This window comes from Ammospiza caudacuta, chromosome 1 (genome assembly GCF_027887145.1).
Source record: "Ammospiza caudacuta isolate bAmmCau1 chromosome 1, bAmmCau1.pri, whole genome shotgun sequence".
In the NCBI taxonomy this organism is placed as follows: Eukaryota; Metazoa; Chordata; class Aves; order Passeriformes; family Passerellidae; genus Ammospiza; species Ammospiza caudacuta.
Window position 1 is genome coordinate 140,407,904 of NC_080593.1, and position 26,417 is coordinate 140,434,320.

At 34.9% G+C, this 26,417-nt stretch overlaps 1 protein-coding gene across 3 annotated transcripts in view; it reads left to right on the forward strand.

Moving 5' to 3' along the window:
• Nucleotides 1–26,417, forward strand: part of CSMD3 (CUB and Sushi multiple domains 3) — a 586,238-nt gene that overhangs the window by 309,242 nt on the left and 250,579 nt on the right. For all 3 annotated transcript variants that reach the window (XM_058820586.1, XM_058820594.1, XM_058820602.1), the window contains 2 exons: nucleotides 20,199–20,381; nucleotides 21,556–21,882. In XM_058820586.1, the coding sequence (XP_058676569.1) occupies nucleotides 20,199–20,381; nucleotides 21,556–21,882 (510 nt within the window). The remainder of the gene's footprint in view (nucleotides 1–20,198; nucleotides 20,382–21,555; nucleotides 21,883–26,417) is intronic.

Sequence of the window (26,417 nt, forward strand, 5' to 3'; positions counted from 1 at the left end):
AGGCACTTAAAGGAATTCCAAGGGATGCAAGGAAGTCTAAATTATCTGAATTTAAATATCTTTCTTAGTGGTCATGAGGGGAGTAGTTTTGTTTGTAAGTTGAAGAGGAGCACATGCTATTTGTTGTAATTCATTGTTTTATATGCTTTTCCCTACTTTGTCGTTGGGGTCATTGCTTTTAATTTCCTTGTCATGACTCCATGACTGTCACAAATGTTAATTATCTTGAAATTGCAGGAATGATGTAGAGATAATTATGTCACCCTTTTTTTCTCCCCCGATTCTTACTGGAGGTCCAAATGATTTTATGTTCTGTGGTAGCTCAAAAAATAATCACACAATTTTCATTTAGTTTTTGTTTTGAAAAATGCATGATCCATGATTTTGCAGTTCTAGCAAATGAAGAAAGTTTTAGGCTGCATAATTTCCAAAGTATCTCACATGTCCTTCTTATAAAGTGATCTACTTAATCTACTTAACTTCCATGGAAACATGGAAAAGTTAAAAACTGTGGTGGCTCTCTGACAGGTCTTAGTCGTGGTAACAGTCTTGCCTGCCAACTTTTATTGCAAAATTGGGATTCTCTGAAAAAAATTAATAACTGGATTCTGCCTATCATTGAAAAGCAACAGCAATACTTGTCTTTATTTTTAGTTAGTCTGTGTTCAAATGGTGAACCATGAGGGAGAATTTTTCCTATTGTACCTTTTATACATGACTGCAGAGACTTTCTATACTACATTATGCACATCAATAAATATCGCATTCACTTAAAAAATCCTGACAGCACAAGTTAAAGTTAAAATAAATATTCTGGCACTAGTTTTGGTATCTACTTTCTCCTCATAAACTATTGTTATGATCCAATTAGTACGTGATGCCTCTGCCCAAACTGAGGTGCAAATGAGACCAAATGCCGAAGTCAAAAATACAAAAAGTAGTTACCAGCCATGGATCCAGCTGCATCCTTTCTTCACCCTGGGCTTCTCAGCTTTGGGTTTCCCAGAGTTGTTCTTCTGGGGGAAACACCTTTGTACAGTCCAAGTTCCAGGTATACTTGGTGCTAATAATGCCAAGGTTGTGGATGCAATCCCTGTATGCGCCATTCACTGGAGAGTTGGAGTCAATGATCCGTGTGGCCCCTTTCGTCTCAAGATATTCTGTGATTTTTTGTATGAGCTGTTATTTCACCGTTTGCCACAGTGGGAACTTTTACCTGGATACATTAACCAGGATGGATTAACCAGACTGTACCTCTGTCTGGCCTGGAATCAGCATCTTCACGTTGCAAATTTCTCCCTTCTGGGCTCATTGAAGTTCCTGCTGTGGTGGCTTATTTTATGGCAGGTTCCTTCTGTGGCCTCCACAGTGTTTTGAGAGAGGCAACTGCGCTCTTTAAGTCCTTAGAACTATTAAAAATAGCAATATGTTAATTGGTAATATCCTGCCACATAACAGGAGACATGACTACAAAATCGAAGTAGGCCTTATCTGATAATTGCTCATCTTTTTCTGATCTTTATAATCTTTAAGACTTATTTTTGATAGAAATATTTGAATATGTTTGACCATAAAAAAGCATAGGGAAACCCCAGAAAATTATTTTATCTAAATGTTTTTCTTTTGTAGGCCTTAACTAGATGAGTGACTAGTCCCTAACATAAGCATAACAAACCTAATTGAATAACAGTATTTTGAAAGCAAGACCATTTCTTCATTAGATAACTGTCACAAAGAAATTCTATTTTTAAACATAAGAAAAATTGGCTGTGCGTTCCTTTTCTTAAAATTCACGCATTTTAGATTTGTTTCTGATATATAATTATTTCTTTAATGATTTAAAAAAATCCTATTTCTGTATAGAAAATTAGGCTCAAATGTAATTAATATTTTAAATTCTGACAGAGCCCATAATTACAGGTTTGAGGTATTTAAAGTGACTTCTTAATTTTAGTAAAGAGATAACTCATATACCCAGTACTATTTTATAAATCAGAACTGATTCTGTGGAAAGAAAAGCATGAATCCAAAACCCGTTTATTCTCTCGAGACTTCTATGTTATTTTGGCACCTGAATGGGTGATGTTTGAGTGATGCCCCAGCACAGGTCACAGTGATCCTTTTCCACTCTGCTGGAATTAGGATTTCTTCACAACTTGTTTATCAGTAGACCTCTGACTCAGTCTGTGCTGCAGTAGTTTGCTTTCAAAAACTACTGGTGAAACATAGTGTGATCGAGGTGAAAAGTTTATTCAAACAGCATTTGACATTTCTGTCTTTACTTAACCTACCTATGGAGTGGACTGAATTAAAAAAACAGTGGATGGGTTTTATAGGGGGCAGTCTTTTTGCGAAGTTGATTTTTCAAAAATTAAGAAGTGTCAGTATGTAAGTTACTCATGAAAGCTTAATTCAGTCTCTGTGCACAAATTCATTAGCATAGCCTTTAATTACACAGTCACACAGTGTTTCCCTTAGGCTCCCTGCCTCCTTCATTGCATTGGATGAATGGTGTCTTGAGTATGTGGCAGCTGTTTAATATTTTTAAGTTCATCATTCAAGTGTTGGCCTTTGCCTTATTTACTGCACAGTCTTTTAAAGCCTGAAATAAGTACACAATTATTCTCTATCAGTTTTAACATATAGATAATTTTTTTTAATGATAACAACAATTATAATAATTGTAATTGTAAAAATTGTAATACTTGCTTCTCCACTTCAAGAGAAAAAAAATATCCTAGCATCATATGTGGAGAAAATGGGATAAGAATAAATCAAAATTAGTGGCAAAACTACTCTAATAACTTCTTATTGCATGATGCACAACTCAGGTTTTATTTCTCCTAACCAAACTGCAATATTAGATGATGCCTTTTATCTCTCATGTGCTTTTCTGTTATTTTTTATTGCTCAGGTACCAGGATCTCAACCTAGACACTCCAAAAATTAAATACCCATGAGAGATGACCACATGTTAAAATTGTGGTTTTTCATTCTTTCCAGGCTTATACATTAATTGCTATTATGCATTTAATGGTGTTAACATTTATATCACATCACAGCCTCCAACTTCTTAGATTCTCCTCATCACATATTTAACTGCAACAGTCTGCTCTTGTCTCCAGGTGTCTAGAAGGACATTTTACTAGTTAGTTTCTATTCCCTGTAGAAATTGTCTCAAAAATTTTCATCTCAAGCTATAGTCTAACTCTTTGAACAGGAGTAACTTACATAAATAAAACAGTGTTCATCCATAAAACTAGTGTTTAAGAAACTGCTATAAATAAATTTATTCCATCCACATTTTCCCAACAATAATCCTTTATGTCTTTTTTTTTTTTGGTTATACAGACTTAACACCTAACTATCAGTATACTGATCTTCTTGCTGGGCAGTAACCTTTAGGCCAAAGGAATTCTGCTTTCTTTGTATTGTGGTATCTGTTAGTTTGCCTGAATGTTAATTTCTCAGACCAAGCTTACAGTTACATTATCAAGGAGTAACACATTGTCCTAATAGGTCCTGATAGCTCCTCCCAAATTAGTTGTTCTTCAGGTGTTTTTCAATAACTCCCAGAACAGTCTTCTCCATAGTTTTCCCAGGCACTGAAGTGAGACTGACAGTAGCTTCCAGGGTCTTCCTTCTTGACTTTCCTAAAAGCTGGGATGCATTAGCCAGCTCGCAGTCAACTGGTGCCTCTCCAGGCTCCTAAGATTGAAAAATCGCTTACAGAGGTTTCCCCATGACATCTGTCATTTCTTTGAGTGTTCTCAGATGAATCCAACTGGGATCAAGATGGAGCAGCAGGTCCCCCACAAGTCTGGAGTTCGCTGGGAGTTTATCATACTCGCAGTCAAGTTCCCCTACCTCAGGGCAATGGAAAATCCATAACCCATAACTGTGACTGTGGTCACAGGGGTTTTCAAGGTGAGAGGAGGAGACAAGAATGTTGCCTCCATGATCAGAAGGCTTGATTTATTATTTTATTATATATATATATATATATATATATATATATATATATATATATATATAACATTATAATTATACTAAAAAGAAAAGGAAGGAAAAGGTTTCTTCAGAAGGCTGCTAAGCTAAGAATAGAAAAGAATTAACAAAGGCAGCTCTCTTGGACTCTGTCCGAGATAGCTCTGTCTTGATTGGCTATTAATTATAAACATTTAAGGCCAATCACAGGTGGACCTGTTGCATTCCACAGCAGCAGATAATCATTGTTTTCATTTGTTGCTGAAAGTTTTCAGCTTCAGCAGGAAAATCTTAAAGAAAAGATTTTCACAAAAAGATGTCTGTGACACATAACCAGTGTTTAAGGCTGAAGCAAAGAAAACATTGACCATCCCTGTCTTGTCTATGCCCCTGTTTTTCAGGTGATTGTCTTGATAGAACTGGATGATGTTATTTTTCACTACCTTTTGCTATCAGTGAATTTTAAAAAACTCTTTTAAATGTCCCACATATTTCTGGCCAGATTCAGCTCTAATTGAGCTCTGGCAACATGAATTTTCTCCCTGCAGTGGAGGGTAGCCTTTCTGTATTCCTCCTATGTCACTTGGCCTTGCTTTCACAGGCAATACACTTTATTTTTTCACCTGAACCCCAGAAGATCCGCGTTCAACCAAGTGAACCCTCTGCCTTGCCTGCTTGACATTTTGGAATTGCCTGCTCCTGTGCACTAAGGAGGTGGCTTTTAAAAAGTGACCAGCACTGATGAATTTCAGCAACTTCAAAAGCATCTGCTCTTCTTATGTTCAGAGGTGAAGTTTTTCCTGATAGATTTCCTCTAGCCACTGGAGATTATAAACCCAACTGCTTTATTTTTCATATAGCAAATATGGTCATCAATCACAGCTTGACCCAGGAACCTGTTATGATCCCACTTCTGACCCCAAAATAATGTTAGAGTAAGATTATTAAGAGATGCCTCTGCCCTAATCAAGGTGCAAACAAGACCACATGCCAAAGTCAATAGTACAGATTTTACTTAACAATAAATGTGGGGTAGCAAGATAGATAGGAAGAGAAGAAAGGAAGGGGGGAGAAGAGAAAGGAAAGAGTAGGGGGAAGAGAAGGGGAGTGAAGGACAGAGTTGTGGGGATGGAGGGAAGGAGGAGAGAAGTGGAGAAGAGAGGTAGAGAGATAAAGATACCACCACCTGGGTTCTAGCAGCATCTCAGCAGCCCTTCTTCTTCTGGTCTTCTCAGTGGGGAGGGGAGGAGGGAGGGAGAGGCTCTTTTATACACTCTGAGTCCCAGGTATCCACAGAGTGTAAATGCTGCTCCCACAGCTTTGGCTGATGTGTATAAGGGTTTGCTTACTTTCTCACATTTTGGTATGATGGGAATTTTTGTCCAGATAGGGTACCCAGATTTGCCTCACCAGGTCTGGCATCTTCTTGTCGTTGCCATCTGTGCTTTTCCCCCAGTTTACACAGCAGAATTTTGTCCTGTGTGCTGGTTCCAAACCTTCTCCTCTGTTAAGTCTGGTATTAATGCCTTCCTGTTTTCCATCTGTGCCTAAATTCCTGTATGGTGGCTTATCTTATGGTGGCTTATCTTTGACAGTACTTGAGACAGTTCATTGTGCTCTTCAAATCTTGACAGAGCCCTTCTCTATTAACAAGCAACAAATCAAAGAGAACATTTTTCCTGGTCATCTCCTTTAGTACCTGTATCAAGAAATTGTCAACCAGATGCTCTAGGAATCTTCTGGAACTGTTTCTATCAGCTGTGTAACATTCCCAGTTAACGTCTGGCAAGTTGAACTCCCCAACTTCAGTTTGGTTGGAGAGACAGCCTTGATGCTGTATCAGGACCTCGTAGCAGTAGCCAAAACACTTGAGTGTCACCAGCATGTTCTAGCTACCAATACAAAGCACAGCCCTATGAGATCTGCTGTGGGGAAAGGTGACTCCATTCCAGCCATACCCAATACATTTTACACTGCTTACTCTTGGTGTAGAAAGTCTGTCTTGCACTTTTTTCTCCTGAGATTTTTTTCATGTCAAAACTGAGATTAGTTTATTCTGCTGCACCAAAAAACAGCTTGTCCTCAAGTTACATTCTTAGACAATTCTCTTTGGAGTATGTTCACCAAAGTGATAGCAAAGAGAGGATTTAATTCCTTCCTGGAAGAGAAATATACAGGAAAAATTTTCATTGTTCTGAAAAGCATGAGCTCATAGAGGAAGCAAATAACTTTCTGATTCTTGTCTTACATAATAAAAACCAAAATATACTGCTGCTGATTATTTCACTGCAGGTGAAATCATGCCATACATTTTTTTTCCTTCTGTAAAAAAGGAGTTTTAAAATGCTCTATTGTAGCACTTAGTGAATATTACAGAAGGCTAGCCTAAAACTTGCTGCACAATATTTGTTACATTAGGATATAGTACAACTATGTTTATTTTACTTTGTATTTTGGGCATCTCCATAAATATTTTATCATGACATGCACATCTTTAGTTTTAGTTTAGTGTTAGCATTCTTTTACTGCTTTACCTAATGTCACTGTGCTGACCTTCAGCAGCCTAACTCCACTGTAACTTAAGTTTAAGGTTGGAAATAAATATTATTCACCTTTATGAGGTGAATTAAAAAACAATTTCTAATGTAAGAATATTTATTGACTTCCTAGTTTTTTTCTAGCAGAGGAAGAAATTCCTATGTGTAATTTAACAAGAAGCCTATTACACTGTAGAACATCAACTTGTAGTAAATGTCTTTCAAGATATTTTCTCTGAGTTTTTGTTTTGTAAGCTTTCTTTCAAATGTCTTGTCATGTTTTCAGTCTCTGCATTAGTTTAAAAGCAGCATAGTGACATTTTTGCAGGAACAACTCTTATTTTCAGGAAATTGTCCAGTACTAAGGAGGTGATCTTTGAATCATTGAAACTGCGGGCTCTCTTTAATATAATACATGGAAGAGTGGAACTATAGAATAGCAGATGATGTAGTGGAAGAAGTACTACTTTCTGACCATTTACGGCAGGGCAATAATCAATTGTTGCATGATAAAATTTTCCTATAGTGCTAGTTAAAAACTTTCACTAAATATGATAATGTAAAGGAGCAGATTGTAAAGGCAGTGCAAGCTATAGGTCTTGCATGAGATTGGAAAGTAAACAACAATTTTTATCAGCTTCATGTTGAACATCGAGTTCTGACAATGAGAGTAATTGCTGCATAATTGCTGTTTTGTTCTAAGAGTTTGATGATTTGCTGAGGCCCAGGTGTATTTTATTTGCTGGCATATCACTTGGAATAATAAATCTATAATTATCTCCATCTACTTTGTGGGGAAAACTCATGCTGTACTCATAGTGTTACAGCAGAGTGGCCCAAGATTGTTAGCCTACCTTGCCAGGAAATCATGCTCTTTGAGTCAGAAAGAGTAAACAAGAAACTGTAGTTGCTCTCTTGACTCATAATATTTATCACTGCTTTAAATTCAATGAAGCTTCTGAGAAAGATAACAGATTTCTAACTGCTGTTTAACTTCATTTTTTTGACTTCATCATCTGTATTTTTGTTTTGTATGTAAATGAAAATGATAATAGGCAGCCTAAATAAACTTTATGGCTATCAGGCTATTCCCATTGTCGTTTGCTTGAATCCTTTCAACTCAGCTATCAAGTGATGTATGCACAATTTAAATAAAAATTATTGCATCTTCAAGTTCTCTGACATAAGTCCTTAAAATACATTTTTTTTCAATAACATAGAATGGCTTAGCTTGATATTTCCTGAATTACATGAACTGTATTTTCTCTTTCTTATCAGATTGAATGGAAATTCCATTAATAGAGACTATGAAAAATGAGGTCATTAGACCTAAAACAAAGACATTTTATTGTGTATCAAGGAAAATTAAAATGTTAATGAACTATTATAATTGAACTATTATAATTGAATATGTTTTGAATCAGTCTGAATCAGTCCTTTTGTTTTCTGTGATCTTAATTTCTCTTATATTTCTGTTTCAATAAGTAACATCACTATTTATATTCCAAGTTGTATAAGCTGTCAGTAAGGTTCAGTACAGGTTAGAGCAAGGGGATGGACATGAGAAAGAAAAAACAACAAGAGGAAGAAATGAGGTCCTTCAATATTTTTTTACATGGTTATGTTCAGTGTCCTGTAGTTGATCTAAAGCTTATAGGTTAGAAAAGCATTAAACAATCCATTAAGTGTCTTTATAATTTAGAAGCCATACTTTTAGGTTCAGTCATTACTGATTTTTATCTTTAAAAATTTAATATTAAATTGGATGTACATGCAATTTGGAATACTATACTTTCCTCTTATGCTTTTTAGGTGATTCTTAGTCTTTTATTTTGTGTGTAAATATGCACTTAAAGCAAATCACATGCAACTTATAGATAAATTTATTTTAATACATGGACTGCAAAATTTTCTCTCATCCTCACATTGACCTTTTTCCAATATTTTACTATTACAGATTGGACACAGTCACAGTAGTAATCTTTCTGGTGTAGAGGGGAAATTCCTGTCTAAATAACACTTTTCTCTGATTTGTATATTTTAACTATAATAGAGAGTGAAACAATAAAACATATTATTGGAAAAAAGAATTCATTGCTTTGAGGTTGAATCATAATTTTGCAAGTAAGATAAATACCAGTTTAATTATTCTTTACAGTTTAGAAACTCTGAACTTAAACTGGTTTTTTGGGCTGAAGTTACCTGTGCTCAATGGCTATCTCACTTGAAGTGCTTATGAGTAAATTCGAAGAAAACACTTAGTATCTTTAAATACCATGATTTCAGGAAAATGCATTCCATTGTGACCAGTAAAAAAACAAACAAACAAACAAAAAAGAGCCTGATAACCTTTCTGATAAGTTCTGACTTTCTTGTTGAATCGGTGACCTGAAATTTGGCAAGGGGACATCTAACCAGATTTAGTTTGTAAAATTATGATTTGCATAGGCTTACTCACTTGTTTAAGAGGATTTAGCTTACAGAAACTGAAATCCCCAAGAGCTTAGTCCGAGCTGCAGTCTTATCAGAGCTCCTAGCAAGGTTTCTGTCTCTTATTATGACTTTCTTTTTTGAGGTGTAGGGGGTGTGAGAGCATTCCATTTTCAACTTGGATAAAGTCTACATTCGACAGCCAGGTTTAGATGAAATTTATATGCATCTCTGTGCTGGATAACCTTGGCTGACTGCAATATGTCCACGAAGCTGCTCCCACTCCCCCTCCTGAGCAGAACAAGGGAAGAAAATAGGATAAAAAACTCATGGGTTGAAATTAAAATGGAAAATAACTTACCAGTTACTGTCATAGACAAACAGACTTAACTGAAAAATGTTTAATTTGATTTATTGCCAAATAAAAACAAAGTAGGATAGTAAAAAGTGAAAACAAAACTAAAAATTTCCTCTGCCTCTTTGTCTTCCCAGATTCCACTCCTTTATTCCAACCTCTTCTAACTTTTCCTTCACCTGGGCAGTAAGGGTGGATCGGGAATGGGGAATGGGATTTGTGGCCAGCTCATAACACTTGGTCTCTGCCACTCCTTCCTCCTCATGCTCTTTCCCTCATTCAGTGTGGAGTGCTTTGTGTCATCTGTAGTTCTCTTAGAGCTGCTCTAGCATGTGTCTTTTCCATGGGGTGTGGTCCTTCAGGAATGGACTGCTCCTCTAGTTGCAGATCCTTTCAGGGCTTATCCCCTTGCTGCTATGTGGGGTCATCCACAGGCTCCAGCAGAGACCTCCGTGTGCTGCAGACAGACAGACAGACAGACAGACAGACTGCTTCCCAGTGACCTTCACCACAGGCTGCAGGGGAATGTCTGCTCTGACACCTGGAGCACCTCTTCTGCTTCCTTCTCTGACCCTCATGTTTGCAGGGCTGTTTCTCACATATTTTTATTGATCTTCTGTCACAGTTGCTTTGCAGCATTTTTTTACCCTTCTTAAATGTGTTATTACAAGGGCACCACCATTGTTTCTGGTGGGTTCAACTTTGACCAGAAGTAGGTCCTTCTTGGAGCTGGCTCTGTTCATCATGGGAGCAGCCTCTTCTCACCGAGGTCACTTCTGCAGACCCCTGACTACCAAAACCTTGTTGTCTAAGTCCAGTACAAATGTATTAAATTACTTTTGGAGCAAACCCTGCTTTGTGTTCATAGCGTTGATCTGGGAACTGCTCTCTGTGTGTGTGTGTGTGTGTGTGTGTGTGTTTGTGTGTGTTTGCCAGATAATAGTATTTGTTCTGTGTTTTGGGATTGGGGTTTTTTGTGTGTTTGGTTTTAGTCTGTTGTAGCCTCCTTTTGGAAAGATATAGTTGCCTGGGCTCAGAAAGGAATAACTGATTGAACCAGAAAGAAGTAGGTTGAAGGATCATGGGACCAGAAGCTTGGGAAAGAAAACAAGGCACATAAATAAGTCTTGGTAACGGTTTCTCTAGACTTTCCTTTTTGCTGTGTTCCATGACCTAAAAAAGGCAAAAGCAAGGTGGAACTAACAGTCTTACATCACGACTAGATGTTTAGCTCAGCAAAACTGAAAAAGTTTAAATGACAATAAAGTTGGTACCAAATTAAAACCTTGGTAGTGATCTATAGTCACATGTATATTCAGAACATGGAACCATTATGAAAGATATCAGAGGACAAATATATTGATTGCCATTAAGGAAGAGTTGCAGAGCTGGTGCAGGTTGCCTTGATCAATAGATTTGAAAGGGTCAACAGATAATATACTAGCTGCAAATAGATTCACTGTTGTCACAGACCAACTCTGTAGGTATCATAGATACATTCTTGATATTAGCCTCAACAGTCTTGGGTTTGGACTTCTATCTGCGCACATTTACCATTAAAGATTAAAAAGAAGAGCACTATTTATAGCAAAAGGATCAAAATTATCTGTACAAAGCTGACCGCTATGTTGCCAGAAAAATATTCCTTGAATTAGTTCATTTTCATTTATATGTTCTTCGAAAGCATACTGACAGTTGGAGAGGAAGCTATTTAGTCCAGTGGAACATTTTGTTTTCCCAAAGATTTTCTTAACTGGAGTGAAAGGCCTTAGTCAAATCATCAATGACACAAATAAGATTCCTCTTACTCATATTATTAAAGCAGGGTATTGCATGTTCTTATCATAACCTAGAATACTTCATAAACATCAAACACATTCTCTCAGCTGAATCTCTTTAGGATGATTAACAACATGCTTTCATTTTATTTAGTCTAAGGAAGAAAACCAGTCTTCTTTTAAAATGAGAAAGGCCTCACCACTTAAATAAAAATTATTCAGACACAGTAATTATAGAATTTGTCTAACTGCTAATAAATGTATTTTAGTCTTAATTTTACCTTGAAAATTAATTCAGACATTTCTGCATATGGTGACTGCCCATTCATTTTGTTTTTTTCCTTTTGACAAGTCAAGCAGTAACCACTGGTCTAAGGGATATTCTCTGTATTCACATTGAAACTGTTCATGTAAAGGATTGCAGACTTAGATAAAATTGTTTACTATTATTTTTCCATTTATTCTTCACTGAGATTGTCTAGTGTCTGTCTTTCCATAAGGAAAGCTAGTAATGTAGTAGTCTGCTACTAAAAGTTATGTAAGTGAGAACTGCTGAAATTCATGGATATTTTTTCTCTTTAACAAAACTACTTTATTTTTTGAGGTTTAACTATGTGATATCGCACACCAGAATATCAAACTGCATTTTAAGTTTTAAATTTGAAAAGTTACATGAAATGTTCTTCAAATTATTCAGTGATCCATCTTTGGTCCAACTAAAGTCAGGTATATTGAGGAAAAGTCATCCTGAATTAGTTAACTATGCCCCGATGTAGCTGCTTCAGACTGAATTAGCTGCATAATGAAAGCAAATATAATATAACTCCTTGCATCCCTTTTGCTTGGTTCTTAGTAGAGGGAGATTAGCTGAAGAAGTAAGGTGTGATTGATTAAAAGCTCTAGTGTTTGGGAAGCAAAGGGGATTGAAGAGGCAGACAGGAATGTAAAGATACACACACACACTGCAGCTTCAGAAGAACACAATGTCTCTCTTGACATGCATCTTCACATCAAAATTATACTGAAACAAAGCAAGTGTTACTTCAATATGACTGAAGGAGAAAGACCATAGTGACAGGGTTTGGGACAGTATAGTTATGAAGGCAACAGAAATCTCTTGAGGCAGCATAGATTAAATACAAACATTGTTCCTAATTCTCACAACTTTAACTGAAATTCTTTAAGAGATAAAATACCAACTGTTTTTGCAAGCAAATATGGTATGAACAAGATACTGTGATTTAGAAGTGATTTATTAAAAATGTGAATATTGATCTAGTACCAATATCCAACTGATGGACAAAGACTCTCTAACAGTTTAAAGTTAGAAAGTGTATGTTTATTGCGACAGCCGGGCAGCGGGCAGGATAGCTCCCAAATACACACCGCAATTTACAGGTGATTACAGACTCCTTTTATCTGTACAAGTATTGAATATCCAAAACACAGATACATATTCATAACCTTGGTACATCCCATTCCCCCGCTTAGTGTGGTAATTAGTTAAGCATGCATAGTTTGTTTCTTTAAATGGGTCAGTGGTCCCTTTCATGAGGAGGGTCCCAAAATGAGGAAGTAAATTAAGTCTTCCTGGTTGTGACCTTTCCACCTTTTCAATGAAAATATGACAAATGAACCCTTGGTAGAACTCCCATTCCCATCTTTTGGTTTCAGAACAGAGGAGGCCTACAATTGTCTTATGTTCCTACAAGCTATTTATCAGTTTCTATATTCTTTATTAAAAACCCAGCTAACCAAACATTATGTTGACAAGCAAACAATTATTAGTTAACCACTAACTCTTAACTTCATCAAGGCCTACCCATTTACTTTAACTCCAATGAAGCTTACCTCTAACTAAAACCTCGGCTCCTCTAAAATCCCTAAATTCCTTAAAGATTATGTCTCAGAAGTATTTCAACAAAAATTTAGGAAATACTCCCATTTTTGTTCATTTTTTATATGAATGGGAAGTCTCACGGTGTGATTAAACTGTTTGTGTGGATAGAGTTCTACATAACAGTTTGTTTTCTAAATCTAAATTAAGCGAGTAACTTATGTTATTGGAGGTGCAGTTATTATTTAAGGCCAGGCCAGCTTATTTCTGGCTGACTAGTAAATAACTCAACTTTAGATATGGAACACAGTCCTGAATAGGAAGAGAAGGAATATGTATGTCCATAAAATCTGTAAGTACCTCAAATATATAACAGAACGTAGTCATGAAATATATTATGGTAGTAGTAGAAAACTTCAGATAAATTATGGAGTAAAAATCATATTGATATATCTGCTGTCCCTCTGAAAAATCTATTGTCATGAAGAATGGCTGTAACATGTTTTTTCTTTATACTAGAAATGTTGAGTGTTAATGATATACTTAAAATGTTACTTTTAATGGTGTCTGCCATTGTTTTCTTACTTCATTCTCAGAGGATCTTCATCTGACTTTTCTATGAGTTTCATTAGAAAAATTATCGTCCTTTAATTCATTATCCCCATTTTTTTCTTTGTGAAATGATCGCATTCTGGCTCATCAATTTATATGATCAGGAAATGAGAAGTACCTTGACAACTGGCACAGTTCAGCAAAGGCATAGAGAGTTATCACCACCTACATAGTAAGGAAAGAATAACTCTTTTTTTATAGATTTATTTTCTCCCCATAGAATTTGAGCAGAATAGAACTGACCCTATACCCCTGAATGGCTGTTCTGTATAGCACATTATAGACAAAACATCTCATGAATTCATATAGGGAAAAGACTGTTGTGCTTAAATCCTCCTCATCATCTCCTTTCCTCCCTTTGCATACCTGTTTCTTCTGTAGAGGGAGCCAGGAGCACAGAGAAGGTGCTGGCACACTGTAATGGGTGTCTCACCCAGAGCAGTCAGGCACAGATGGAGTTTTCTCATAGTTTGGCTACAGGCATCATTCCATTCCGCTTGTATTTAAAAGCAATGCAAGATGCATTCCCTATCTTTACACTTGCCAATTGCTTAAAAAAATAGCCCCACTACATATTACACAAGATTCTTATTTCCTATCTTTTAGGCAAACAAGGAAAGAAAAAGGAAAATAAATACAAAATAAATATAAAACTATTCTGGTCAGAATTGAGGGTGAGAAAATCACACTAGTTGTTCTGGGTAAAAATAGAGGTTAAGATGAAACAAATTTTTTATATATCTGGATTTCCCAGGACTGGAATCTGTAGATAAAAATTTGATCATTAGAAGGAAATAAGGATATTGATAACCTTTGAAATACAACTGAAAATCACATGGAAATAGACATTTTATTCTTTCACAATAGAACTTTCATCTTTTTTTTTAAAAAATACTCCCACTTTACAGTAACAGTAATACACAAAGCTATCTCTTTTATTTGAAGATACATACAAACATTAAAATATTTAGGAGAAGGACTGTTAAATGATTCAAATTTCTGTTTGTTTACAGATACCTAAACCCTATTACAAATAAATGCAACCAATCTCCAATCTATTACCATGTAAATTGGTAAGAATCGTCTAAGACTGCTGAAATTGGTCCAAAACTGTTTGTCTCATATGTTTCTTTATGTTTTTTGAGTATACATACTATGAAGACACATGGTGTAATTTACATTATTTATTATCCTGGCTTATACTGAGAAATGTATATGTTCTTCATTCATAAGCTATTAGTTTTTATTTTTCCTATTTCTGCTTTTTCTGTGCCTTTTCTCCTTAATATTTCAGTTTGAATTTTCAGGATAAGATAGATGATGTGTTGGATTGATTCCAGCTGAATGCCAGGCGCCCACCAAAGTAACTCTATCACTCCACTCCTCAGCAGGACAGGGGAGATTAAGCATAACAAAAGGTTTATGGGTCAAGATAAGGCCAGAATTACCAGTGACCATGGGATGGAAAACAGTCTTGACTTGGGGAAATTAATTTAATTTTTTGCCAATCAAAATCAGAGTAGGATAATGAAAAATAAAGAACAAAATGTTTAAACATTTTCCCCCTGTCCCCGCTCCCCCCACTCTCCCCCCCAAGTTCTCCTTTCTTGGCCTTAACTTTATTCCAGAATTCTCTCCCTTCTCCCTTTCAGTGGCACAGCAGGACAGGGAATGGGGACTGCTCAGTTCATCACACAGTCTCTGCTGTTGCTTCCTCTTCATGGGGAAGGACTCCTCGCACCTTTCCTCTGCTCCAGCATGAGACCCTTCCAAGGGGGGCCAGAATTCCACAAACTTCTCCAGTGTGGGCTCTTCCCACAGGCTGCAGTTCTTCTCAATGTGATCCTGCATGGGTCCCTTTCAGGGGCACAGTCCTTCCTCTATCAAAACCTTGGCACACAAACCTAAAGATCATTATGCTAACACTGGTTCCTTGGCCTTTGCCAGTGAAAGTAACTCAAATTGCCTCCCTTATTTGAGATATTCATGAACTGTCTGGACACAATCCTGGGCAAAGTGTTGAGCAGGGAGGTTGGACCCGATGACTCACTGTGCTCCCTTCCAGCCTTACCTGTTCTGTGATTCTGTGAAATATATGATGGCCTATTTTTCTAAATTTTTGAATAAGAAAATCCTGTACTGGGAATATAAGCACAACAATTTCACAACTAAGTTAGATATATGTATTCAGTAATGTGTGTATAAATTGTGCATACCATGGTATTTCAAAGTGGGATTACATAAATTTTTAATGTATTATCTTGAAAAATGTCAGTGTATCTATATATGGTGGTGAATGTCTGTAGCTTTTGCATAAAGAATTCAAATATCAAACAGCAGGTTTTACCTTTTTGAATTACATACTTGCACTTTCTTTTCAGGTCCTAGTATTTAGTTCCTCCAGTATTCTTTGTTTCAAAAAATACTGTGTAATGAATTCAAATGCTCTTTTACTAATGACTAAACAAATCTAGTTGCATGTCATATTTCCTTTGATGCAGTCAGTAGAACAAATAATGAGCATTATTCTGAGATGTTGTTAAAATATAGAATGTTTGGTCTTGCTTGGTGTTTCTCTGAAGGACTACTATTTTGAATCTCTGCTGAAGTAATAACAAGTCTTCAGTATTGCCCTTTTCCCGTGTGCACCAGTGATCTCTTTTCTTTCAAAATTATTTTCCTTATAGGAATCACATTCTTATCTTTTATTCACTCTTGAGTTACAGGAACGGAAAGATAGACAAGTTACCTCTCCAAACCCTAACTCCAGTGCATTTCTGTCAAAATGCATTTGTGTAGCAAGTGACCATTTCTTTTCCCCAAGGCCCCCTTAGTCACCTCCAAAATGGGCTTGTCCTTCACATGAAGAGAAGGGTAAAAGAAAGAAAAAACAACATTCCTATCTTGATATACTGGGGGCTGTTGTAGCCTGGGCCTCTCCCTTCAGTACATCACTGGGTAGAAACCTGCAAAATCTTTCAGTGAGATATACAAAAGTAGTGTAAGGATAATTTAAAATGAAAGGAGATGGTTATCCTAATTTTCTTTATATTGTTCTTTTACTCTTCCCTTAACCTGATATATTTTCTAGATATGTCTTGTTCGAATACTTTGGCAATTATTAAATTAATTCAATAGCTGTGAAACTGCTAACTGTATAGATTTTTTTAGGATAATTGCTTTTTTACAAACTTAGTATCCTAAATAGTTTCAGCAGGAGTTTATCTTTTTAAAAAAGATGTCTTTGTAACATCACCAGAAATCATCCCTCATTTTACTGTTAATGTCTTTCTTTGTGAAATAATTTATGAAAACAAAAATGGATTTGTTTTCTATCTCAAAAAACTTAAAACACAAAATATGTGTGATTCATTGTTAACACATTTAACAATTTTATTTATTGGTAGAGGTTATTGCCCTTTTTATCAGGCTACAATGAAATAAGGACTATTTACCATAAATAATATTATCATAAGGTGTTGTTTTTTCCTTAGGCACAAATAGCAATACTTATCTTTTGTATCACAGTGGTAATGATCACAGGAAAGCAAATATCCATCCTAGCCATCTCATTGTAGCTAACATAAAGTGCAAATCTCAAAAAGCAGAATGAACTATAAAAGAGATCAAAAACCAATACGTAACACTACAAAGTAACCAAAATGTAAAATAAAATACAAAAATGTGCTTAACCAACAAATTTACTTTTGACTTTTCAAGGTAGCTGATATATATAATAAACTTATTCCAATTACTTAGACTAATATATTACAGAAACAGTGTTTCTAAACTAAAATATACTCTATAACAATTTCTGCTGTGAATGGCACCTTTTTTACAGCTGTATTGCATCAAAGACAGCATAAAAATTACTAATATTTTAGTCCAACAAATACACTAAGCAATGGACTCTTACATGCAGTTTTATTGACAGGCATTCAAGTTATTTTCCTGAAAAGTAGCCCATATACCTTCTTCTTCTCTTTACAATTTGCTGCCTCACACTGACATTTCCAATTTTTTAGTTGTGGGGATTTTTATGTTTTAATTATGGCATTAATAATTAAGCTGTCTGAAAATTTACTGTTTTACTGCTAATCGTAAAACAACAGTAAATTACGTCTGTTTATCATGAATGAATTATTTACAATGAGGGACTAGTATGAGTGTTTCAAGAAGAGAGGCTCTGTCAGGCTCTGGATCTAACTGCTTAGGAAGTTTTGAAACAAAATATGTAGTGCAGGGAAGCTGAAACACAAGTGGTAGAACTAGCAGTAAAAATCTGATTTTAATTTACTCCTTAGTGAATTGAAATAAATATTAATACGCTTTCCTAAAATCATGCTATTTAAAATGTGATTATATGACAAAAGCCCAGGAATCGGTTTGTTTTTTTTCTCTCTGTTTTAAGGAAAGTTTATTGACATTCTCGAAAGAAATCTAAGAAGTATTTGCCCTTCAATTAACAAAAAAAAAAAAACCAAAACACCAACAACTAAACAGCAGCAAAACCCCAAACAAAACAGAAACTCGAACAAAATTATTTCTGCTCCTGTGGAAAATTAAGTAATGACAGAAATAGTCTGTTTCAAATTCAGAGATGAACTGATGCTAATACAAAATTTAGAAAGTGTATAAAGTGTTGCAAGTAATGCATCCAGAAAAATTTTAAAAGTAAAGAAAGAAATATTTGCTATAAATTTAAATTAATACAGATGGGGTTTAGGACTGGTTTAATTAATTTAAATCTATTATTCATACAGCATTTTGTTCAACTTGATTTTGTTTATGAAAGGAGATTCAGCATAAGGCTATGGATATAATCTCTCAAATACAGCAATCACATAGAATTTTTTTCCCAACTAGCTCCTGTAAATGACTTTACTCTGCTTAAAAATTTCTTGAATGAAGAGCAGTTCCTTTGAGTCCTAAAAAGGATAGTTTTGATCAGCTACATATCTTTTCAAATTTGAGAAAAAAACATGGAATCTCTTGCCCAGCTACATCAGAATAGAAGACCCAAAAAAGAGTAAATTGCAGTAGATATAAATCCATTTACTGCCTGCATTTTCCATACATTGTTTGAGAAAACTACAGTAAGTTACATGATGTAGTCACTTGCTAGAGAACTAGTTTGTAGAATTCATTTGTATATAGAATATATTTGTTTTCCCAAATGAAATATGAAATGACTTCAACACTTAGGATTATATTCATCCACCAGGACAGCCTAGGAAAACTTTATATTTCTTTAGCAGTTAAAAACTGAGCAGTTCTGTAGATCTGACATTAACAGTCACATGAAAATTGATGACAGGAGAGTGAATTTGTGTGTTCTTTGGGATAGCTTATGTTGTTTCTTCAGGAAAGCTGTAACTTTTTTTTTTTTTTTTTTGAGGTTTGTAATCTCAGGATAAATTGAACATGGGTTTTTTTGTTTTTATAATAGTAAATTGTATAAATCCTTTCATAGAACTGTTTGGAAAAAAATACAAATAAACCAAAAAGAAGTGTTCATGGTTTTTTGTGCTTTTTATTAGATTGTTTTCTTTTGTGGTTTTTGAGTTTTATTTATCTAAACAGAATAATAAAGCCTTCCAAAACTCTGTGGAGTATATTTTTAGATAATCTTCAAGTCTTTTTCAGTTTCTTGTTAAAATTGAATGGTCTTCATTTGCTTTGTGTGGCATTTTAATTGTATTTAGAAGTTTAATATCCGAAAGCTTTGAGAAATCAAGTGTATGCTGCTGAAAACATTACCCTGGAAAAATTGTTGGTGTTAAAATCAAAACACTTGCTATTCTGTTTTTACATTGTAGTCAAACTATCATATATGGAAATGTGAGAAAAAAAGGCTTCAAGTCCTTTAAAGAGAAAACCTCAAACTATGGTACAGGGTGTTTGATGCTGTCATTACATGTAAATTTTTAGAACATTCTTCCATGCTTGTAACCACTGAAAGTTCCACACAGGATGCAGCCTGTGAGAATATCACAGCTCTAAGATTTGTTGAGTTAGTAATCATTCAGATTCCTTGCTGTTAAGACTACTGTGGTAAAATGTTATTTGACTATAGAGAAATTATTTTTTGGATATGTTTACATAATGCATGTGTATATAAATTTGTATATTTATTTATGTCTAGCCTCCTTTTATGCTGTGGGCAATTCTTTTAGTGCCACCACTCCCTTACCATGTCATTGGTACCTCAATTTGAACTGTGTTGGAACCTGCACAGTGTTTACACATTGGGGAACTGATCTCTCTTTCTATTTTTAAGAGTTCATGTTCTAGTAGCACTATTTTACTTAATGATATTAAGGTTTAAAATTTTATGAAATAAAATAGGGCAGAAACACTTTTCCTCATATCTTTTAATTTTCAAGTATTTTATAAACACAAAGAGTTTTGATTTTTCTAATCCCTTGTAGTGGTTGAATTCTAGCCAACAACTAAGCCCAACACGACCACTCACTCATTCCCCCTTATGCAGAATTTCCTCCCTAAGAAGCTGGGGTATAAAATCAGATTCAGTGGTGCATTTTGACAGCTGTTCTTACGTAGATCATTTTAATTTGCTTAGAATTTTCTACATGTCAGCATATACATGCAGCAAGTTTGTTTTATTCTTCTATGAATAAATCCCTTATTTATTTCAACAGAAATTGAAAAAGAAAGCTGTGGGGATCCTGGAACACCATTGTATGGTATTAGAGAAGGGGACGGATTTTCTAATCGTGATGTTTTAAGGTTTGAGTGTCAGTTTGGATTTGAATTAATTGGAGAGAAATCTATCATTTGCCAAGAAAACAACCAGTGGTCTGCAAACATACCAATCTGTATTTGTATGTACCACATATTTTCTTCTTATTATTTTTAAGGCATTGTGATTAGCTTTACTTATGGGTAATAATTATGGGTAATTATTTGTGTGATTGATTTCAGAGTTAAAAAGCTATTAACTCTCCTGATAGGATGAATTTACTTTTTCTTAGCAGGTTTGCCTAATGTACATCCCCAAGGGATGTACATTATATACTTATACCAAGTCTTAAAGCAATTCTCTTTATGTGTTTTGATATAGTGGTTTATTATTGGCTTTTTTTTTTTTTGGTAGGATTCTGTTGATTTTATGATGTAAATTATGTATGATACAATTTTGATAGCCAGTCTTAAATTTTAATATATTTCCTCAGATTAGAAGTCGCAGAATTGAAATCAAGAGTTTAAATTATTTAAATTTCCCCCATGTATTTTATATAAATACCTATTATCACTTAGATTATCATAAATATTCATAGCTCTCTTCCAGCAGCATTCTATAGGATAAGTAAAACATTTGCACTACATAGCATAAGTAAAACATTTGCACTACGTGGCATAAGTTATATTATATAGCACAGGTATATACAATGCTTTGATACTTATTTGTGGCAGCACCTACCTTAACTTTTCCACTAAATAGTATGGATCAAATATATTCAGAGTGCAATCAGTTGTTTTCATCTCTGCAACTCAATTTAATATGGCTCAGCTGAATTTATTGAATATAATATGTTATCCTGATAACAACAAAACATCTCATCTCTTTGAGGCTTCTTAATTTCTTGTGCCTCTGTGTGAACAACAAATGATAAGGGCACTATTGACTTTCTGCGCCTTTAATGCACTCAGTAGGAGGTCTGCTCATCTAAGCAGCTCCCTGCAAGAGAAAATAAGTGGTGCCAAGGGATTGTTATCAAGAGTAAATTGTAAGGACTGCCATGGATTTCCAATGCAACACATATGTTCTGTATTTTTTGTGAGCTCTGCTTGAGAGGTAGTTTTATTGAGAAAAAGGAAATATGAATATTGAAAAAACAACCTTCTTTCCAGATTCACATATCACCACAAATAATGGATTATTCAGTTGAGGTACTCAGCGAATTTTAAGATTTCTTTCAAAAAACTTAGCACTAGAAAAGTCCTTATTGAAGTATTTTAGTCCATTATCTAATTTATCTCTCCTTTTTTTGGCAGTTCCTTGTCTTTCCAATTTCACTGCACCGATGGGAACAGTTCTTTCACCAGATTATCCAGAGGGATACGGGAATAATTTAAACTGTATCTGGACAATAATTTCAGACCCTGGGAGTCGAATTCATCTCTCCTTTAATGACTTTGACTTGGAATCTCAGTTTGACTTCCTTGCAGTTAAAGATGGCGATTCTGTAGATTCCCCCATAATTGGAACATTTACTGGTGCTGAAGTTCCTTCCCATCTTACCAGTAATGGTCATATTTTGCGTCTGGAATTTCAAGCTGACCATTCTATGTCAGGACGTGGATTTAACATCACTTATAACAGTGAGTAATCTTATTTTTTTTTGTGTGCGCGGTTTTGTTTTCAACATACAGTCTAGGAGAAAGGCTTAAGTTTTTAAAAATGATGCTATGGTAATGCAGCTTCAAGTAAATCCTATATACCTAAAAATTCCTAATATATTTGTTTGGATTATTGCTCAAAGTATTGCTCTCATTTATGGCTTTAGAGATCATTGTGATAGGAGTGTTTGGCAGACTGACAAATCAGGCCAGTTCCAAATTGTATAATAGGGCTTAACTAAATTTGCTGACAATGCAATGCCACATAATATTAATTACCACCACTGCCTGAATGAAACTGTTCTTGAAAACTCATACGTTCAGCTGTGAACTTATGTTATGTCCTGGAGCTGATGGCTGCAATCTTTTCTAGCTCGTAGTCATGGCAGTTCAGTAAGCAGCCGTAGGAGCTCTTTGATCAGTCAAACCACAATAGACTTGTCTTTTTTTTTTTTTTTTTTTTGCTGTTTTCCTTCCTTCCTTACTAACCACATAATAAAATTGAAAGTGATATCAAATATCCTCTCCAGTATTAAATACCATTAGCATTTATTCACCTTTTTGCTGCCAAAACTGTTACATTTCTTGTGAAACACATATGAAGAGCTGCCTATCTTGCATTGGTACCAAGTAATTTGGTATTTATTACACACTAAAATCCAGACAGGATATGTTCCCAGCTAGTGCAGACATGGTGATGCAAGGCCATAGCATGAATAATTGCAAGATACCCTGTGAAACTTTCTTGGGAGCGTATGCAAAATTAAATTTTGTCACTCCAGCAGTATCCTGAAGTGTTAGGCTTGCTGCTATGGGTAGAGTGTGATAGGAACAAGAGAACATCTAGTAGGGAGTTCAGCAGTACCCTTCAACCAGAGCTTCACCACTTCATCAATCCCCCACATCTGGAAATTTGGATTTCTTTCTTTTCTTTCTTTCTGATGGTAGGGGTAGCAGAGTTTTCAATGCCAACAGACAGAGAAAAAAAAGCAAAATACAATAAGTATTTTGATATTTCCAAAATGTGATGTGATGTATAATTAGTCCCATTCCTGTCTTTCTCCCTAACATCTGAGAGTATATCTAATTCCAGAGGCTTGCTTGAGATTTAAGAGAATATACAACAACATGATTTGAAGGAGAGCACATCTCTCTCTTCCTGTATTGCCTGCTGGACTATATGAAATAAAACCAACTTTGTTGTTTAGGTTTCTTTACTCTTAAAAAACCTAAACAAAAACTTAAATCAAAAAGGAAATGAGACACTAAGAGAAGTTGATAAGTGACAGACCTAGACTTCACATTTTTCTCAAACAAATGTTAACCGTTAATATTGTTTTCATAAAATTTCAAGGACTGAAGTCCCATGTGGCTGCTTACTTTTCTTGCATTATCTTTCACCTCTCCATGTTTATTTTCCCTCTTTTTATTTTTGTTTTGGTTTAGGTTGTCAGTCTTTCAGGGAATGATTTATTAAGATCTACATTAAACGTTTCTGTCTGAATAGGAAAGAGATAAACTGGCACTAGATTATTCTGTAAACATTATTTTTCTAATTTTGTCTTATATTATCTTATATTTTTACTCTCAGCCCTCTGATTCATCCTCAGATCATTTGTCACAAATGTAGAATGTAAGCATGAAGAATATGTGATATCTTCTTGGTACCTATAAAAACCAGTATTTTCTTACTGGATTTTATAGGTACCAATCATCATTCCAAACTAACCTTGAACTTGTAGCTACATATCTCAGTACTGTAACTAAATATTGGAAAGTCAGGGGTTATTCAGAGCTACCAAAATATGAAATCAGATATAAGGAAAATGAGATATTGAATCCATGTTTCTTTCCAGATGTTTTAACATTTGCTCTTTATTTTCTTTTGTCTCGTGTCCTTTTAACACTTATACCAGTTCTCTTTACTTTAAAGTTTCATTGTCGTGTGCTCAATGCTGTCAAGCCTAAATCTAAATGAGAAAACCAAAATCAGCTATTGGAGAATATAAGGTAGTCTTCCAGGATAAAAATTAGGACTGGGTATAAGTGGATTTTCTCAAGTTATCCGATTTTGTACAACTAGAACTAAATGTAGATCAGTTAATGTAGAATTTATAGTGAAAATGAAAGATGGAGAAGATTAGTATGGAATGCTCCTCATATTTAGTTCATTTTTTGAACTTCATAGAAATATACTTATCAGATAAATTCCGCTTCTTTAAAAAATTTGCAGACTTCTTTGGGCATATATTAGTTTTATCATTTAAATTATGCACCAATAGTATCAAATGATACAATTTTAATTTTGAAAAGAAGCAACAATCCAATATCAACTTTTACCTGTTGTATAATGAAACCACTTAACTCTGAAAATAATTTAAAACGTTTTACACATTTGAACAGTTTAATGCATTTATATTTTTATTTCTTTTCATGGGTGTGTTTGTTAAACTCTGTAGCTAAAATCTACTTACAAAAGCAGCAATATCTCCAAGTAATGTCTATTATTTCTTCAGTAAAGACAGCTTCAATCTGATAAATTACAGAAGTAATCTTTCCATATTAAATAAAGGCAAAAACAGATAATAAAAAAGGCGTGAATTGAATTTCACTCTGTCTTAGCATTTGTAAACCCAAAGTTAATTAAAAATATCTGTTTTCTGCTAACACTCCAGTTGATATATTCCAAAGCTATCCATCTCTTTTTTGTCCCTTTCAAGAGTAGAAACAGTATATCTCAGAAAGAGTATGTCTTGATCAATCTTTTCTAATAAGAATGTAGGCTAGTAATGTAAATAATTTCATTGATGTTTTTGAGGTGTAGAATGGAGAATTATAAAACTGAGTTACTATTACATAATCTGATTATTTCATGGTATTTCTCAGAAAATATTTCAATGCCATATTTATTTTTATTACAGGAACATGTCATCTCAGATTACTCTCTTTCCAGTAAAATTGAACATAAATCTAACTTTTGTTGGAATTAAGAAAAATATTAGATTTCAAGTGTGTCATCTTTGAGTTATTACACTAAGTCTAACAAAGATTTCCTACTTAGTTCAATTTAGGGACTATATCATAGAAATATATGACATGAAAATGGATGATACAGAAAATGTTCCAATAAGCAAAGGTATAGGAACTGAAAGGCTGTGATTTTCTGCTTGGAAAAGGAGGCAGAAGAATGTTTCACTAGGTGCAGCAGAACACAGGGACACAGCAACCCAAAACTGCATCGGTTTAAGTTGCTATGGAAATGCATACTTACACCTGATTCCTTGTTTCTCCTTTATATCCCAAACCCAAGAGCTGCTAATGATATTTCTGGTGCCTGTGAAGATATTTATAAAGTCAGTCATCCCCTAATCCTGCCTGTAGTAAGCTATATGCATTGTACTACTCAGTTCAAGGAAAGTATGAGCCTTTCATCGTACTTGTGACTCCTTTATGAATGCTTCCCACTTTATATATATGTATATATATATATCTTTGTTTAATTATAGAGAACAGAGCTAGACCTAGTAGTGAATGTAGTCACATAAATTACAAGAAATAAATTTATATGGCCTCTTTGCTTCAGTGTAGATTTCCTAGCTTAGGTTAGAACAGATGAAATGCACACCTAAAGTGCAGTGTGACAACTGAAGCCATGTGACAGACAATGCATATTTACTGCCCGTGACAAAGGAGTTGATGCAGAGAAAACTCAAAAATTCCTAGGTCCTCCATGAGCAGAAATTCCACAAACCAGACTCATGCTAACCTTCCTGTGGGCTGAAGTGGATGAGTATTTTGAGGTGTAAAGCATCGTCCAGATTGCTTGATTTATGCTTGTTGTGGACTTCTTTGAGCTTTTCCTCATTGATTGGGGTATAGTGCTGGGCAATTATCTTTGAATAAGCTTGAATGAGCTGCTGCTTCTTATGTAGATATTTTTGTTACTTTTTTTTAATTACAGCTGTTTAATTGTACTAGCAAAAAACCTTATGAATTACATAGCAGCCTGACAAAGGTCAAATTATGGGCCTCTGACATCAGCCTCATTACTCCAGTCATTTCAGCTCAGTGGAGCAAAACATGGAAAATGCCAGATGATGTGTTTATGTACAAAAACTGATTTAGTGTGGTTTATTGCTGTGTTAGAATATGTTCATCACAACACAATTTTCCTGCCAGTTTCTCCTGTTAAGACTTTGAGAAAGTCTCAGTACTTGTCAAGCTAGAACTCTTCAGAGGGTAGTGTACTAGAAAGAAGTAGGAGTTTACATGTGATGGTACTGAATAAGCTGCCACTTGTGTACATAGCTTTAAATAGTCTTTCACAATGAAATATATTGTTATAATTTTTTATTCCCTTAACTTTTTTTTTTTTCTCTGATATTTTCTTCTGAAAGTACTCTCTTTACTTCAAAGTTATTGCTATACTTACAAGCTAAAACTCTTGGTAGGGCAATCCACCAAAACAATTAATTGCGCCAGTGGACCACTCCTTTGTAGTCCTATTTGAAAGGACC